The sequence below is a fragment of the Heptranchias perlo genome, chromosome 23 (assembly GCF_035084215.1).
Source record: "Heptranchias perlo isolate sHepPer1 chromosome 23, sHepPer1.hap1, whole genome shotgun sequence".
Classification (NCBI taxonomy): Eukaryota; Metazoa; Chordata; class Chondrichthyes; order Hexanchiformes; family Hexanchidae; genus Heptranchias; species Heptranchias perlo.
In genome coordinates, this window is record NC_090347.1 from 23,766,652 (window position 1) to 23,785,300 (window position 18,649).

Below are 18,649 nucleotides of genomic sequence, written 5' to 3' on the forward strand. Positions count from 1 at the left end.
AGCGCTAGGTTATTGACTATGCACCTACACCTTCACCCTGGCATCACTGTGAAGCACCACACATTCACCCCCTTCTCTATCTCCTTAATCCATAGTGGGTAATGCTTATCCATTATTAAGCGTCAATGTTATCCTAACCTCCCGGAGGGGATAGGTGTGTTCAGGTAGGATGCCTGTTTTGCACATCGTCTGATTGAAGTCAATGGGGTGTAAAATCGGGCGGGGTGTAAATCAGGTGTCCAACCCGAACTTGCCCCATACCCGCCGGGCGGGTTATGTTAAAATCAGGGCTTTGGCTTCTACCCTCCTTTCCTGCAGTTCCACCACAGAAATGGGAAGTACAGGCGAAGGATGATGATAGTGGAGATGTGATTTGGAAAAAGCCACCCAACAGATGTAGTTGTATGACACTGCTATCTCTCTGGACTGCAGCAAATGCCAGACCTCACAGCACTATGCCAGTGGAAAGTAGTAAATGACATCAAGCTACCTAGGAACAAGCTGACACAAGACAAAGGCCACCTCAGTCCCATGACCCTTCTGAACAACATGAGGAGCCAACCATCTCCTGCAATCCTGATCCCCAGTTGGCACTTAGAAAGAATACTAGAATAAGTGATAGAAAGGCATGTGTAGGCCCCCAGGGTTAGGAAAGAGTTGGGTGATTTTTTTGCACTTTGCAATTTTTGTATTAAATTAGACTGTATGGACATGGTGCTTTGTTATTAATGGAGGTTAGTCATACAGCAAAGGGTGCATTCATTTGGTGCTGACTTATTCACTCAGGTGATGATACTGACACGGTCATGTTCGGAAAAAGAGGGCTGTGTGTATTCATGTCATAGGAGAGGTAATAGTTTGAGGGAATGTCTATTTGAAAGTGGGGGAGAAGGAGGTCAGGCTGTGGTGTCAAAGGTGGACAGTGTTACACAGAAGAGAAGACTTCAGAGATGATCAGTGGTGATCCATTGCAATAGTCACTAAGGACTCCTCTGAGTGTTGGTCAAAATTATAATCTGTTCCATGTAGTTCTGGTTCAAACTGAGCAAGGGCCTCCCAGTCAGTCATGTCAAAGTACTGCCCTTCCTGAAGTGTGAAGGGCACCGCAAGCAACCCCAATCTTGACACCTGATCTGGAACATACTGCAGTGTCCCTCCTGACCGATACAGGCAGCAAAAGCTTGCTTTTAACACCCAGATGGTCTTCTCAAATGATCAGTCTAGTAGAAGTATGTACCTCATTATATCGCTCTTCTGCTTCTGTTTGGGCCACTTTTAGTGAAGTTATTAACCACGGGAGCAGGGGATAGACTATGTCACCTATAAATCATCTGTTGATTTGATTATTTTCCCTGAAGAGGTCAGACAGGGCCAAATGATAAAGGAGGAAGGCATCATGGCAACTTCCTACATAATGGGCATTGACATACAGGATCCTTTGATTGTTGTCACATGCAATTTTTCTGCACTCTGATACATTGTTAATGCATTGAAAATGCTGAGGAGATTTCCCTGCCAAGAATTTAATCACTGGCAAAAGAGGCTTGAAATGTACATCAGCTCGCCAAATGCATACTGAATGATTCAGAGCAGCATAAAGTCATGTGAAAAGGTGCAAATGCCTTTATACTGCATGAGATATGCACATTCAATTCCATTCAAACAAATAGCTGTTAAGTGAATATAAACTTGAAAACCTAAAGGGCTATGTCATGGGATATAGCATATGAATGCTTAATGTGTCGATTTGAAATTCTCTGTTATTTTAGCACAGGTGTAACCTGGAAAAAATAAACTGGTTAATACTTCTGCTAAGATAATGGAGACTGTGATTTCAGACAATGACATTAACTGTTCGTATGATGGCATCCCATGGAGTAATTTCAAGGCCAAAGTATTTTAAATTTATAACCATTCTATCAGCTTTCTAATGTGTTGAAGATGATAGAAGATATCAAATATTCAAAGTGAATTCCTAATAGTTATGATTTTAGCTCTAGGAACTTTGCTTTAATATCTACAACACTGAACAATATTTTTATATTTTAGGAATTTCTTTGATGAGTATTACTTCTGGGTCAAGAATGCCTGTGGGAATACCATTCATTTGAATGCTCAAACTTGCCTCTCTCGATGTGGGTTTTCCTCTGAAGAACTCGTTGTTTTTTGAGTTGTGAGGGGGATTGAATCGGGGCTGCAAGAAAATACACCCATTGGCAATGGCTTCCAGAGGGGCAGGTCCTTCGTATGGAAACCCCAATCCGATGAAGAGCTAGAGAATAAAATCAGAGGCAAAGGTAAAAATAATTAGGAACAAAAGGCTGGTATGACAATGTTCAAGCAGGAAGAAACCAAGGCTTGAAGAGGCCCAGTTTCGGACAGGCAACTGACCGGGGGCATGCAGATAAGGCCCAAGAGTTAAAATCATCCAGCGCTTGTGTTGCCAAAGTCAGGGGGTTCAGCGTTCGCCTCAGCCCCTGCCAGCACAATTCCCGCCCTGAAATCGGGCCTTAAATGTCTATCAGAAACAGACTGATACTTCAGACACTCATCCTACCAATATCATAGAATCATTGAAAGGTTACAGCACAGAAGGAGGCCATTCGGCCCATCGAGTCTGCGCCGGCTCTATGCAAGAGCAATCCAGCTAGTCCCACTACCCCCCTCCTTTCCCCGTAGCCCTGCAAATGTTTTCCTTTCAAGTACTTATCCAGTTCCCTTTTGAAGGCCTTGATTGAATCTGCCTCCACCAGCCCCTCGGGCAATGCATTCCAGGTCCTAATCACTCGCTGTGTAAAAAAGTTTTTCCTCATGGTTCTTTTGCCAATCACCTTAAATCTATGTCCTCCGGTTCTTGACCCTTCCGCCAATGGGAACAGTTTCTCTCTATCTACCCTTTCTAGACCCTTCATGATTTTGAATACCTCTATCAAATCTCTATCAAGTCCCCTTACCACCTCCTCCTTTCCTGACTTCATCTTCAAAGGCAGCAATCTGGGGAAATCGGCTATAAACCAATTCTCAAGGCTTTTTTTTCTCCAGTAAGTCGGGGCCTAGACTCTGAAGGTCGACATGGTTTAGTCAAAATTTTATGTGTTTTCTTTGTGCCAAATGGAAAGCTGCTGCCACAAAAAGTGTTACCTCATTCACAACAGTAGAGTTTGATTGTGCCCACGTGAATACCTGATCAGTGGGTTAACAAGTTCACCGGATCAAACAACATGATGCTCTAAATGAGTTGTTCACTATTTAGTTGTCATGATCAGGAGCTGGGTTGTTTATATTTATCCTTCTCTGATTCCTTGCTGGTTTTACCTCACTCTGTTGCCTTTTCCTCTCATTCTTGTCGTATTAACCTATTGTTTCCTGATTCTATTGGTCTAATGTTCTCTGTTGCTTTCTTTCTGTTTTCCTTTCTTTTTACGCCTAAACAAGTTGTACAATATTACCAAAATAATGGACCAGCTAAAACAGAAATGACTAAATGTTGATCATATCTTCCAACCAACAAATTCTGAGGAAAAAGGACAATATTTTGAAACAAGATGAGATAATATAAGCAGTGAGCATTGCTGTACATATCTAAGTATTTATTAGAAAGTGGCTTTCATTGTAAGATAGAGGGAATTGGGGCAACAGCTGCAAACTACATGCAATGGAGAAAGATTTAAAGAACGCTACATACTGTTCAGAGGTTCAAGCAATTTTTAAGTTGAAATTATCTGGAGTACTGACGCACATAAGCAGGACGAATGATGCCTTCATGCTACTGATCGTAAAGGATTGCAGATAGTTGTACACAATACACATCATTCATTTCCTGTACCTACAATATCTTTTTTCTGATCGTGATCAATATGCCGCACTGAACTATCAAGAGAGGCTAGGTCCAATGTTCACTGTTCTTTACAAATGAACAGCAATCAATATAATATACTAACTCAGCGATCTATTTACACCACTTTCTTTTAAATCTATAAAAAAAATCTTTATGACTAACTTAAAACATGAGCTTGAGTTTCCAAAGATTCAAATAGCTTCCTCTCAGATTCCATTGTTTCATCAAATATGGTAATGGCAACCTCCCGGAGCTAATTATAGCTGAACTTATTTGTCTAGTTATTATTAACCTCTGAATATTAGGTACGTGCCATAATAAATTAATAATATGTAATACAACTAGTTCATTAAAAACTTGCCTTTAGCAGAGAACATATTGCAATCATTTATGTACATTTAGCTTGGAGGTTTTACCAGTCATTTTTGATTTGGTAAAACGTGCTTCATACAAAATGACAGAATTGCAAATATATGATTTATAGAACCAAAAGCCATTTTGCCTAATGAAGCAAATTGCTTTATTACAATAACTCCACTGAACAGGAACATGATCATTTTCTGCACTGAAAATGAAAAACAACTAACTAGAAGCTAATTATCATTTAATAGTCTATTTTGCGGAATGAGCTCTAAAGCTTGTTTAAAATCTAACCCAAAGAATAAAATCACATTGCACTACTGGAAATGCATTGCAGATATTCCTTAACTTGTGTGAAAGGACCTCTGTGGACTTCAGATCCTTTTATGCTGGTGAAAAAAACTCCCAATACTGCATTTTGCATATATGCCCATTTTGTACTAGCTTAGGAGAATGGGAAATGCATTCAATTTCTCTGTAGATCATGTGTATGTGTGGGAGGGAAAGAAAGAGAGAGTAAGAGATCACTCTTTGCTTGTATTTACACAATACAATATGGGTATGAAACCTGCAGTAAATTTTGTAATATTAGGACTTGTACCTCAGGAAAGATATGTTGGCCTTGGAGGAGATACAGCAAAGATTCACCAGAATGATACCAGAGCTTAAAGGATTAAATTATGAGCACAGGTTACATAAACTTGGTTTTATTCCTTTAAAAGTTTAGACAGTTATGGGGTGATCTAATTGAGGTCTTTAAAATTATAAAGGGATTTAATAGTGTAGATACAGAGAAGCTATTTCCTCTGGTGGGGGAACCCAAAACAAGGGGGCATAATCTTATAATTAGAGCAAGGCCATTTAGGAGTAAAATCAGGAAACACTTTTTCACACAAAAGGTAGCGAAATTATGGAATTCTTAACCCCTAAAGGCTGCGGTCAATTGAAAGTTTCAAGAGTGGGATCAATAGATTTTTGTTAGGTTTGGGTATCAAGGGTTATGGAGCAAGGGCGGGTAAATGGGGTTGAGGTACAGATCAACCTTATCTGATTGAATGGTGGTACAGGCTTGAGGGGCTGAATGGCCTACTCCTGTTCCTGTTTCACTTGTAGACGAGATGGGCTCAATTCTATAGGGAAATTGCAGGTTGGGGGCAGGGCAATTAAAGCCGGTGGGATGACAGTTAAAGAGCCAAATGTACCTCTGAGGTTTTTTTTTTATTCGTTCACGGGATATGGGCGTCGCTGGCAATCCACCTTCTCAAGGGCAATTAGGGATGGGCAATTAGGGATTGCCCATCCCTAATTGCCCTTGAGAAGGTGGTGGTGAGCTGCCTTCTTGAACTGCTGCAGTCCGTGTGGTGAAGGTTCTCCCACAGTGCTGTTAGGTAGGGAGTTCCAAGATTTTGACCCAGCAACGATGAAGGAACGGCGATATATTTCCAAATTGGGATGGTGTTTGACTTGGAGGGGAACGTGCAGGTGGTGTTGTTCCCATGTGCCTGCTGCTCTTGTCCTTCTAGGTGGTAGAGGTCACGGGTTTGGGAGGTGCTGTCGAAGAAGCCTTGGCGAGTTGCTGCAGTGCATCCTGTGGATGGTACACACTGCAGCCACAGTGCGCCGGTGGTGAAGGGAGTGAATGTTTAGGGTGGTGGCTGGGGTGCCAATCAAGCAGGCTGCTTTGTCCTGGATGGTGTCAAGCTTTTTGAGTGTTGTTGGAGCTTAAGGCACTTTACTTGTGACAGATTACGTGATTATAATGATTTTTTAACTTATTTGGGTGGCTTCCCACCGCGAAGGGCCGGATCAGGGTAAAAGAAACAAAATAAAGTACATCAAAAACCATAGAAGGATGTTAAAACACAAAATCAACCTACCTTTCCACCCTGCTCCGATATCTGATGTCTCCTTCTCCAATGTCCCCCTCTTCACCCCCTCCACCCCGTGTCCTCCTCTCCCCCCGATCGTCCACTCTCCCCCTCCCCCCGATCTTCCACTCTCCCCCCCCGCCCCCGCCCCCGCCCCCCTCCCCCCAACGATCTTCCGTTCCAGCGCCGGATAACGTCTTGCTCACTCTCTTTCTCCCTTTCTGTCCATCAGGCTGGCTGCTAGGTGGGAAACCCGGAAAGCATGTTAATCATCAGCGATCGCGTCGCAAACAGTAAATTTTGTTTATGTGGGTTTGCCACGCGCACCTTCACCCCCCCCCTGCTGCCAACCCGCCACCATTTCAAAATTGAGCCTGATGTTTCATTTGCCCACCAATAGAATCTCACGTACCAAGAAGAAATTGCTTCAGTCTTTCAACCCGTATCAGTCGCAGTGCAAGCACAACATCAAAAAGCTCAAATGTTTTAATGTACTTCCTCTGCAAGCACCACCACCAAAAGTACAATTGCTTCATAATATCCAAATGTGTGAACATGGATGTAAACTCTTCTGAAAAAACAAAAGAAGTGAAAGTGACAACGTGCATTAGTGCATTCTGACCTGAAGAGGTTGCTATGCACTGCAGATTTAATTGGGCTGGATCTTGCTGGTGGCACACACCCTGTTAGACTTTTTCCTGCACCCTTCAGCTCAAAATCTTTGGCCACCATAACTTGCTGGAAGTGTGAGCTGATAATGGTGTGGTGAGGGCAATGGGGCATCTGGGACCTCAGTGAACGACTGGACCAACAGTGTATCTCCTCAACCAATGAGATTAAAGGATTGAGAAAGAACCAGAGGAACGACCGAGAAGGAGGGTGAATTAGAGTCAAATCAGGTACAGAAAGATAAAGAGGGAAAGATCGATTGGATTGAGAGATAGGAAAATGAGAGACAAAGAAAAAGTAAGAAAAAAAAAATTAAAAATTAAAAATTAAAATCATGTTTTAAAATCTTTAAGAACAATTTACCACCTCATGGAATGAGACTCCACAGCTTAAATTGTTCAATTTCTGGGCCAGAGAGGTTGATTGGCATTGCATTAACAATTATCATGTCGTTAAGTGTACTTACGCTGTTAATTACTAGAATTAACTTTCTGAGGCGAGTTTAATGGGCAATTAATGTGCAAATCCAGCAAGTTCTTAAAAATAATGGGGAGGCTAAGGGCAAGATGACATTTGTGTGAAGCAAACCGCGGAATAAATTGACCAGCAAGTTCCAGAGATTCACAATTCACGGCGTATCTCTTAATGCCCTGAACTTGTTGGCTGATTTGCACATTAATAATGGGGTACATCGTTAACACACTGTTATTTTTCCAGCAAGACCCGGCTCATCGTGTTTGCTTAATCTCCTAGGAATCAGAAATTAGACAATGGCATTGTTTAATTCTTTTTTCTGGGACAGAAAGGGATGGTTTAACCACCAACCCTGTGGTTATTCCCATTCTTACTAATCAGTGAACCTGCAATTAGCACAGATATTAATGTATGTTCTTGCCTTAAGAGCAACTGTCTAATTTGGGGCTTAAAATTAAGAAATGAAAGCTCAAAGGACACTGACCAAGCACCATTCTGAAACAGTGATTACCTCTGCAGGAATTGCAAATTAAATCTTCAGGGAGGCACATACACATTCACTCCTTTTATTTTTTGACAGGTTTTTGGCACTCTGGTCCCTAAGATCAACAGCAAAAAAAAAAATCAGCTTACAGTGCTGTATTCAGACAAACTCTGGATTAAAAGAAGCTGCTGCAATAAGGTGCAGATGACTGGCAGTCTACATTTTCACACCAATTGAAAAATGCAAACTGAAATTTTGTTCCTTGTAGCATTCGTGACTGTATAAAATAAATGCTTGGAATTGTGTAGAAAAGGAAGTTGTGTGATTATAAAAAGGCTGCATTGCTTCATCAACTAAGCTGGTTAAATGGAAGGTATCATAAACTGCACTAGTAAATTATAACAAATCATCCAATTTTTAGCAGCTGTAAAACATCATAAAAAATAAAGCTTTCTAAAGCTGCAGTATCTTGTCTCTTGAGCTTCTGTTGATTGGATTCAAAACCCTTGAAACATAAGCCCTGCATTATGCTGTTGGTAACAAAGTCATATTGCTATAAAGTGTCTTACAAAATCAACTGTATGAAATGTATGACTGTTACAGATGAAGTATTAGTTTTCTACATTACTATAAAAAATAATCAGAAGATTTATTATTAAATAAACTCTGCTCCATTTTTAACATAAGAACATAAGAAACAGGAGCAGGAGTAGGCCATACGGCCCCCTCGCACCTGCTCCGCCATTCAATAAGATCATGGCTGATCTTCTACCTCAACTACACTTTCTTGCCTATCCCCATATCCTTTGATTCCCCTAGTGTGTCCAAAAATCTATCGATCTCAATCTTGAATATACTCAACAACAGAGCATCCACAGCCCTCTGGGGTAGAGAATTCCAAAGATTCACAACCCTCTGAGTGAAGAAATCTTTCCTCATCTCAGTCCTAAATGGCTGACCTCTTATCTTGAGACGATGACTGCGAGTTCTAGACTCTCCAGCCTGGGGAAACAGCCTCCCAGTATCTACACTGTCAAGCCCTCGAAGAATTTTACACGTTTCAATGAGATCACCTCTCATTCTTCTAAACTCCAGAGTATAGGCCTATTTTACTCAATCTCGTCTCACAGGACAACCCTCTCATCCCAGGAATCAATCTAGTGAACCTTCGTTGCAACCCCTCTAAGGCAAGTATATCCTACCTTAGGAAAGGAGACCAGAACTGTACACAGTACTTCAGGTGTGGTCTCACCAGCGCCTTATATAATTGCAGCAAGACTTCCTTACTCTTATACACCAACCCCTTTGCAATAAAGGCTAACATACCATTTGCCTTCATAATTACTTGCTATTCCTGCATGTTAACTTTCCGTGATTCATTTACAAGGACACCCAAATCCCTCTGAATACCAACATTTCTTTGTCTCTCACCTTTTAAAAAATATTCTGCTTTTCTATTCTTCCTACCAAAGTGGATAATTTCACATTTCCCCACATTATACTCCATCTGCCACTTTCTCGCCCACTCACTTAACCTGTCGATATCCCTTTGCAGCCTTTTTGTGTCCTCCTCACAGCTTACTTTACCATCTAGCTTTGTATCATCAGCAAAGGTGGAAACATTACACTTGGTCACCTCATTTAAGTCATTGATATAAATTGTAAACAGCTGAGGCCCAAGCACTGATCCTTGCGGCACCCCACAAGTTACAATGTGCCAACCCGAAAATGACCCATTTATTCCTACTCTCTGTTTTCTGTCCGGTTAACCAATCCTTAATCCATGCTAATATATTACCCCCAATCCCTTGAGCCCCAATCTTGTGTAACAACCTCTTGTGTGGCACCTTATTGAATGCCTTTTGAAAATTCAAATATACTACATCCACTGGTCCCCCCTTATCTCCCCGGTTAGTTACACCCTCTTAAAAAAATCTATTAGACTTGTCAAACATGATTTCCTTTTCATAAAAACGTGTTGACTCTGCCTAATCATATTATGATTTTCTAAGAGCCATGTTACTACATCCTTAATAATAGATTCTAGCATTTTCCCTATTATTGATGTCAGGCTAACTGGCCTATAGTTCCCTGTTTTCTTTCTCCCTCCTTTCTTGAATAGGGGGTTACATTTGCTACCTTCCATTTCACAGGGACCGTTCTAGAATCTAAGGAATTCTGGAAGATAAAAACCAATGTATCCATTATCTCGGCAGGCATCTCTTTTAAAACCCTAGGATATAGGCAATCAGGTCCAGGGAATTTGTTGGCTTTTAGTCCCATTAATTTCTACAGTACTTTTTCTTTACTAATCTTAATTACTTTAAGTTCCTCACTCTCATTAGACCCTTTCTTCTACTGTGAAGACAGATACAAAATATTTGTTTAACATATCTGCCATTTCTTTATTCCCCTTTCTAATTTCTTCTGTCTCTGCCTCTAAGGGACCCATGTTTACTTTTGCTAATCTCTTCCTTTTTACACAATTGTAGAAGCTCTTACAACCTGTTTTTATATTTCTTGCTAGTTTATTCTCTTATTTAATTTTCTCCCTCTATCAATTTCTTTGGCATCCCTTGCTGATTTCTAAAAACCCTCCCAATCCTCAGGCTTACTACTCTTTTTGACAACATTGTAAGCATCTTCTTTTAATCTAATACCATCCTTAACTTCTCTAGTTAGCCACGGTTGGATCATTTTTCCCATTGAATTTTTATTGCTCAAGGGAATGTATATTCGTTGAGAATTATGATTTATTTCTTTGAATGATCGCTATGCTTATCTACAGTCATATCTTTTAACCTAATTCCCAATCTACCTTAACCAACTTACCCCTCATACCTACATAATTGGCTTTGTTTAAATTTAAGACTCTAGTTTTGGACTTAGCTACATCACTCTCAAACTCAATATGAAATTCTATCATATTATGATCACTCCTCCCCAGAGGATCCTTAACTACAAGATTACTAATTAACCCTGTCTCACTACACAATATTAGATCTAAAATAACCTGTTCCCTAGTTGATTCCTTGACATATTGTTCTAGAAAACTGTTTCAAATGCATTCCATGAACTCATCCTCCAAATTACTTTTGCCAATTTGGTTTGCCCCGTCTATATGAAGATTAAAGTTCCCCACGATTATTGCATTACCCTTGTTACATTCTTCTCTAATTTCCTGACTTATATTCTGTCCAACACTGTTAAGGGCCTACAAACAACTCCCACCAGAGTTTTCTGCCCCTTGTTATTTCTTAGCTCCACCCATACTGATTCTACATCCTGATTTTCTGAGCTAAGATCCTTTCTCACTACTGCCTTTATCTCATCCTTTATTAGCAGGGCTACCCCACACCCTCCTTTTCCATTTTGCCTATCTTTTCTAAAAGTCAAGTACCCTGAAATATTTAGTTCTCAACCTTGGTCACCCTACAACCACGTTTCAGTAATGGCTACTAGATCAAACCCATTTATCTCTATTTGTGCTAATAATTCATCTATCTTGTTATGAATGCTTCATGCATTCAGATATAATGCCTTTAATTTTCACTTACTATTTTTCCCCGATGTGACCTTAGTCACTAATTCCCTATTACCTTTGTAAAACTCTCTGTGCCTTCCTGACACACTCTGCTTGTTTTTACCCAAATCGCTACTCTGCTCTACAGCCTTGATTTTTCTCTTTAGACTTAAATTTACCCTCACCTGAACTCTCCCCCCTCTTATTAGTTTAAAGTCCTATCTACCGCCCTAGTTATTCGATTTGGCAGGACAATTTGGACCCTAGCTCCTCAAACTCCCTCAGCAGAACCTCATTCCTAGTTCTACCTATGTTGTTGGTGCTACCTCTCTTGCTTCAAGTTCTTCTCCAGCCACATGGTGATGTCCTTAACCCTGGCACCGGGCAGGCAACACAGCCTTCGGGACTCCTGGTCGCGGCTGCAGAGAACAGTATCTATCCCATTGACTATACTATCCCCTAACACTATCACATTCCTTTTTGCTCCCCCCACTTGAATGGTCTCCTGTGCCATAATGCTGTGTTCAATTTGCCCATCCTCCCTGCAGTCTTTGTTCTCATCCACACAGGTAGCAAGTATTTCGGACCTGTTGGACAAGGGCAAAGAATGAGGTGTCTCCATCACTATCCATCGTCCCCGTCGCTTAAGTTATTAATTTAATAAGTATTAGCAAGTTATAGGTTCCTACTTTGAACCACTCGTCAGCAGCCACTTCCACTAACCACCACCACACTTAACCAAAAAACGAAATACTTACCTGTAGCTTACTCTCGCCACTCTGCCTTGTTTTGTGACGTCACTTTTTGATATTTTTTTTCTGTCTGTTTCAGACTCACCGCTCCCTTGCTCCTTTATAGCGAGCCACTGGGGGGCATTCCCATGCTTTCTTGGGCTGCTCTCTCTCTCCACTGCTCCTTTATAGCGGGCCGCTGGGGGTATTCCCACGCTTTGTCTGGGCTGCTCTTCCACAGACACTGACTCTTGCTCGGGTTTGATTCCATGGGCAACAACAGGCCTCCAGGATCTCACTCAAGTGGTCATTCCTCACTCACTAGGCATAAGTTTAAGATGGCTATTTGACTGTGGAGGACACCATAGCCAAGGCCAATCCTGTTTTCACCTGACCTGCAGAAATGCACACTCCTAGTGTGGATCCCGGTATGGTATTCAGGAGTGGGATATCTGTCTGATTTGTCCTCTCCCTACTCTGGGTGAGCTGAGACCAATTGTAACCCTTCCAACTGCTGCCATGACTGAAATCAGCAAACTCAGGCTGGGAATCAAACTTAGGACCTTCTAGTTGATAATGCTAAAGGGCAGTGGCCCTGAATTTTCACAGGCTTCTCCCAATCTCCTGCCATAGCTTTTGCAGTAGATCAGTGGAAACCCCACAGAAATAGTGTAAACGTCTGCTTTTAGCCATTTACACCATCTCCTGCCAGAAATCCCCCATGGAAATTCCAGGTGCCTAAGTCATCAGGGGAGTTTTCCAAAAGTAATTCTGATCTTCCTTTATCCCCTTTCTCTTGAAGCCAGTAATTTGTACTGAATTATGGTTCCACATGTAATGACAGCATTCTTTGCAAAATAGCTATTTATCATATGTGAGTGTAGACAGTGACTGACAGGGTCTATTCAATGAAGGTGCCATCATAATCAGCCTGATGTGCATTCACACACTAATCCACTAGGAATCATTGGGCAGCAATCAGGAGTAGGAACTGAGGCTGACTTTTCTTTTTCCAGCCAGGGACGTTGAGGGTAACTGTAGCATGTTCTTGCATCCCAGCTGAGATCAAATAATTCAGTAAAGACCAGGCATGCACCTGGGACAAGCATTTACTGAGCCATCAGGGAATTCATAATTTTCATCATTAAACTCATTTGTTGATTTTGGAATGATTGAATTGAATGGTGGAATAGGCTTGAGGGCAGATTACCACATTCCCTGAACTATAAAATGCAAGACTCTGCAGCCATATTCTCAAGCCATTCTACCTTTCCTTGTTTAACAGAAACCTAACAAAATGAAAACAGTACATAATTACATAATTCAGCATTAGCTACGTCATTAAATAAATTTAAAACAGAAATAGACAGTTTCCTAGAAGTAAAGGGAATTAGGGGTTACGGGGAGCGGGCAGGAAATTGGACATGAATTTAGATTTGAGGTTAGGATCAGATCAGCCATGATCTTATTGAATGGCGGAGCAGGCTCGAGGGGCCGATTGGCCTACTCCTGCTCCTATTTCTTATGTTATGTTCTTATAATGCGAATGTGAATATTCGTATGTTACAAGCAGGGCCTAACTCTCAAATAGTGAGAGTCAGCAGGATACTTTATCAAGAGGCCAAGATTGATCCTGTCCTTACCCAATATCCAAGTGTGCACTTTCCAGTAAGGATGACTAAGTAGTAGAAGTGAGAAAGCTGGCTAAATTTAAATCTCTTTAGCAAAGGGACTCTGAGTTCTGATGTTTCCACTACCACTCTACTGAGATCAGCTTTCGCAGCAATGTCTGGGGATTAAACCTATGACTTTCCTGATCTGTATGGCTCACCATACAGACCTGCTGGTGCACACACACACTGAGCAATCTGGGGAAGTGTGGGATTAACGTTCATAAGGAAAAGTACAGTCATGGATGAATTGATTTAATTCCTATCGGGACTGCCAACTGTAGAATATGACAAAGTTGAACAATTTAAGTTGTAATGTTAGCTACAGTTTCATCTAATTACCTTTGAGAGTTTAGGTAATTTTTCACATAGGTTTACCTTCATGAAATTTTATCTGTGGTTATTCACCTTTTTTCAGGAAATTAAGTAAGTAGTAAAGTGAACATGATAATGTGTGGTCTGTTGCAAGGAGCTGGGTTAATGAACCAAACAACTTCTTGACATTCCACACGTTCTTATAGTTTTTATTTATTATTTTGCGTTACAGAAATGCAGCACTTTTCAAGTTGAAGTTTTATCTTTTTGTGAGCTCCATGTCATTTTTAACTGAATACAGGGGCTGGTGAAGTATTAATAATTTCATTCTCTAGATATGATAGGCTTGTTGGTATTTAGCAAAGGGTGCAGGTGATTTGGGATAAAGTCGATTTGTTAATTATATTAAATTGCTGCTTCAGTGCAAGAGACAATTTTAAGCAGCTTGAGTTTTATTATAATTGTTATTTTAATTATTTTAATGTTTCAGTGAAGTAATTTTTACAAAGGGAGGAGTGGTAAATGTTGCTCTTTATGGTTGGTATGAAGAAAATTTTAATTTGTAAATTTTTAGCTTCCCATTTTCTCTCTGCAGTGTATTCATTTTTACTTGATATTACTTGATGTGTGATTATGGAAGATGCAATGCCTCATTAACTATTCTAGATATCACCTCAGGATGAAGGAATAGATTTCCTAATTATTTTAACTGGCTTTAAGTATATCTCAGTTTATAACAGGTGCTGCTGCTTAGTAGTGCTAAAATTATAGCTCTCACTTTAATAAGGAAAAATTTAAGCAGTGATAATTTTCTTTTACAATTCTTGATTTTCAAGTAATGAAGAGTTTTGAATATATTTCTACGCTGCCTGGAACATTTACAAATATGGATGGAGATGTCACTCCATGAATCATGGTAGATTTTGATTCTTATGGCATGTTTTATTTGTAGAGACAATAAAGTCATTTTGCTGTCTGACTGTTTTCATAGAACAGCTCAGTTAATTTAAATCATGAATAACCATCAACATTTAATGCTTGACCATGAACTACTTAGAAGATTATTAAACATGTTGATGTATAATCACTAATAGAAATTCAGGAAGTCTCTGTGAACATTCATGAATTATCCATATGCCTTCATTCAAAAATTAAGAATCATATTCAGCAAATCAGATTCAGTTTTTAAATTAGGTATTACTGAATGTCAAAAAATAATTGGAACTCTAAGGACTGAGTTGTGCTCAAAAGAGATGCTCTCTAAAGTAAGCTTCAGAAAATAGTTTCCCTCCATTTCCTAAGCACAAGGCTACTCATTTCTACATAGCTTTTTTTTTGCAGGAATATTGGGTGTGGCTACAGTACAAAAAAATGTTAAGATGTCTAAAAATGTTAAAAAGACAAATCTAAAGGCACTGTATCTGAACGCACGAAACATTCGTAATAAGGTAGATGAATTAACCGTGGAAATAGATATAAATGGATATGATATAATAGCAATTACAGAGACATGGCTGCAGGGTGACTGAGGCTGGGAGCTGAATATCCAAGGGTATTCCATATTTAGGAAGGACAGGAAAAAAGGAAAAGGAGGTGGGATGACGTTGTTAGTAAAGGATGAAATCAGAGCAATAGTGAGAAAGGATATTGGCTCAGAAAATCAAGATGTAGAATCAGTCTGGGTGGAGTTAAGAAGCACCAAGGGGTAGAAAACATTGGTGGGAGTTTTCGATAGGCCTTCAAACAGTAGTGGTAATGTAGGGGATGGGATCAAACAGGAAATTAGAGATGCATGTAACAAGGGTACTACAGTAATCATGGGTGACTTTAATCTGCATATAGATTGGCCAAACCAAATTAGCAATAATACTGTGGAGGATGAATTCCTGGAGTGTGTATGAGATGGTTTTTTAGACCAGTATGTTGAGGACCCAACCAGGGAACAGGCTATCCTAGATTGGGTATTATGCAATGGGAAGGGGTTAATTAATAATCTTGTTGTGCGGGGTCCTTTAGGGAAGAGTGACCATAACATGATAGAATTCTTCATTAAGACGGAAAGTAAAGTAATCCAATCCGAAACTAGGGTCCTAAATCTAAACAAAAGAAACTACGAAGGTATGAGGAGTGGGTTGGCTATGATAGATTAAAAGGCATGACGGTGGATAGGCAATGGCTAACATTTAAGGAACAAATGCATGAATTGCAACAATTATACATTCCTTTCTGGCGCAAAAACACAAAAGGAAATGCGGCCCAACCATGGCTAACAAAACAAATTATGGATAGTATTAGATCCAAAGAGGAGACATATAAAGTTGCCAGAAAAAGTAGCAAGCCTGAGGATTGGGAGCAGTTTAGAATTCAGCAAAAAAGGACCAAGAGATTGATTAAGAGGGGAAAAATAGAGTATGAGAGTAAACTTGCAAGGAACATAAAAGTAGACTGTAAAAGATTCTACAAGTATGTAAAAAGAAAAAGATTGGGAAGACAAATGTAGGTCCCTTAGTCAGAAAAGGGAGAATTTATAATGGGGAACAGGGAAATGGCAGAGCAATTAAACAAATACTTTGGTTCTGTCTTCACGGAAGAGGACACAAATAACTTCCCAGAAATGCTAGGGAAGCAAGGGACTAGTGAGAAGGAGGAATTAAAGGAAATCAGTATTAGTAAAAAAAAATAGTGCTAGAGAAATTAATGGGACTGAAAGCCGATAAGTCCACAGGACCTGATAACCTGCATCCCAGGGTACTAAAAGAGGTCACCATGGAAATAGTGGATGCATTAGTTGTCATCTTCCAAAATTATATAGATTATGGAACAGTTCCTGCAGATTGGAGGGTGGCAAATGTAATCCCACTATTTAAAAAAGGTGGGAGAGAGAAAACAGGGAACTACAGACCAGTTAGCCTAACATCAGTAGTAGGGAAAATGCTAGAGTCTATTATAAAGGATGTGATAACAGGACACTTATAAAATATCAACATAATTAGACAAAGTCAACATGGATTTATGAAAGGGAAATCATGTTTGACAAACCTAATGGAGTTTTTTGAGGATGTAACTGGTAAGGGAGAACCAGTGGATGTGGTGTATTTGGATTTTCAGAAGGCCTTTGATAAAGTCCCACATAAGAGGTTAGTGTGCAAAATTAAAGCACATGGGATTGGTGGTAATATACTGACATGGATTGAAAATTGGTTAATAGACAGGAAACAGAGAGTCGGAATAAATGGGTCTTTTTCGGGGTGGCAGGCAGTGACTAGTGGGGTACCACAGGGATCAGTTCTTGGGCCCCAGCTATTCACAATATATATCAATGATTTGGATGAGGGAACCAAATGTAATATTTCCAAGTTTGCTGCTGACACAAAACTAGGTGGGGTTGTGAGTTGTGAGAAGGATGCAAAGAGGCTTCAAGGCGATTTAGACAAGTTTAGTGAGTGGGCAAATACATGGCAGATGCAGTATAATGTGGATAAATATGAAGTTATCCACTTCGGTAGGAAAAACAGAAAGGCAGAATATTATTTAAATGGTGATAGATTGGGGAATGTTGATGTACAAAGGGACCTGGGTGTCCTTGTACACTAATCACTGAAAGCAAACATGCAGGTGCAGCAAGCAGTTAGGAAGGCAAATGGTATGTTGGCCTTCATTGCAAAAGGATTTGAGTACAGGAGCAAGGATGTCTTACTGCAGTTATATAGGGCCTTGGTGAGACCACGCCTGGAGTATTGTGTGCAGTTTTGGTCTGCTTACCTAAGAAAGGATATACTTGCCATAGAGGGAGTGCAGCGAACGTTCACCAGACTGATCCCTGGGATGGCAGGACTGTCGTATGAGGAGAGATTGAGTCGACTCTGTCTGTATTCACTAGAGTTTAGAAGAATGAGAGGGGATCTCATTGAAACATCTAAAATTCTGACAGGGCTAGACAGACTGGATGCAGGGAAGATGTTTCCCCTGGCTGGGGAATCCAGAACGAGGGGTCACAGTCTCAGGATATGGTGTAGGACATTTAGGACTGAGATGAGGAGAAATTTCTTCACTCAGAGGGTGGTGAACCTGTGGAATTCTCTACCACAGAAGTTTGTGGAGGCCAAGTCACTGAATACATTTAAGAGGGAGGGAGATAGATTTCTGGACACAAAAGGCATTAAGGGGTATGGGGAGAGAGCAGGAATATGGTATTGAGATAGAGGATCAGCCATGATCATATTAATGGCGGAGCAGGCTCGAAGGGCCGAATGGCCTACTCCTGCTCCTATTTTCTATGTTTCTATGTGTGGCAAAACCTTCACTTATGTTACTGTATCATTAATTGATATGAACAATGTCCCACAATGGAATGTGCCATTAATGTATGGCAACTCTATCTAGCAGTCTGACCAAAAACTGACATGTCTCATCACAACTGACACTAGCAGACGCAAACCACAGGCACCTGTGGGACTTAAAGTTGTTGCCTTTTGTGAAGTGAATGCACTTTTATTGTGGGTCAACTGGAGAAGGCTTGTGAAAGATAATCAGTCTTTGTAAGTCATCAAAAAAGAAATATTGCAGCTCAAAGAAAATGATAAGATTGAACCTCCATAATATACAGAATTATAACTTAGAAGCAATAAGGTCAGCAACTCCACTCATAATTTGACCACTGGTGCTCCTAGCTTGTAAAACATTTTTCGTCAGTGGCTATGAATGGTGATTTTACTAC

At 40.3% G+C, this 18,649-nt stretch overlaps 1 protein-coding gene across 1 annotated transcript in view; it reads right to left on the reverse strand.

Annotated features, from left to right (window-relative positions):
• The window catches only part of LOC137341186 (alpha-1,6-mannosylglycoprotein 6-beta-N-acetylglucosaminyltransferase B-like), a 649,449-nt gene that overhangs the window by 32,108 nt on the left and 598,692 nt on the right, over positions 1–18,649 (reverse strand). Inside the window, exon 13 of the mRNA XM_068004202.1 lies at positions 2,126–2,272. Coding sequence (XP_067860303.1) covers positions 2,126–2,272 — 147 coding nt within the window. The remainder of the gene's footprint in view (positions 1–2,125; positions 2,273–18,649) is intronic.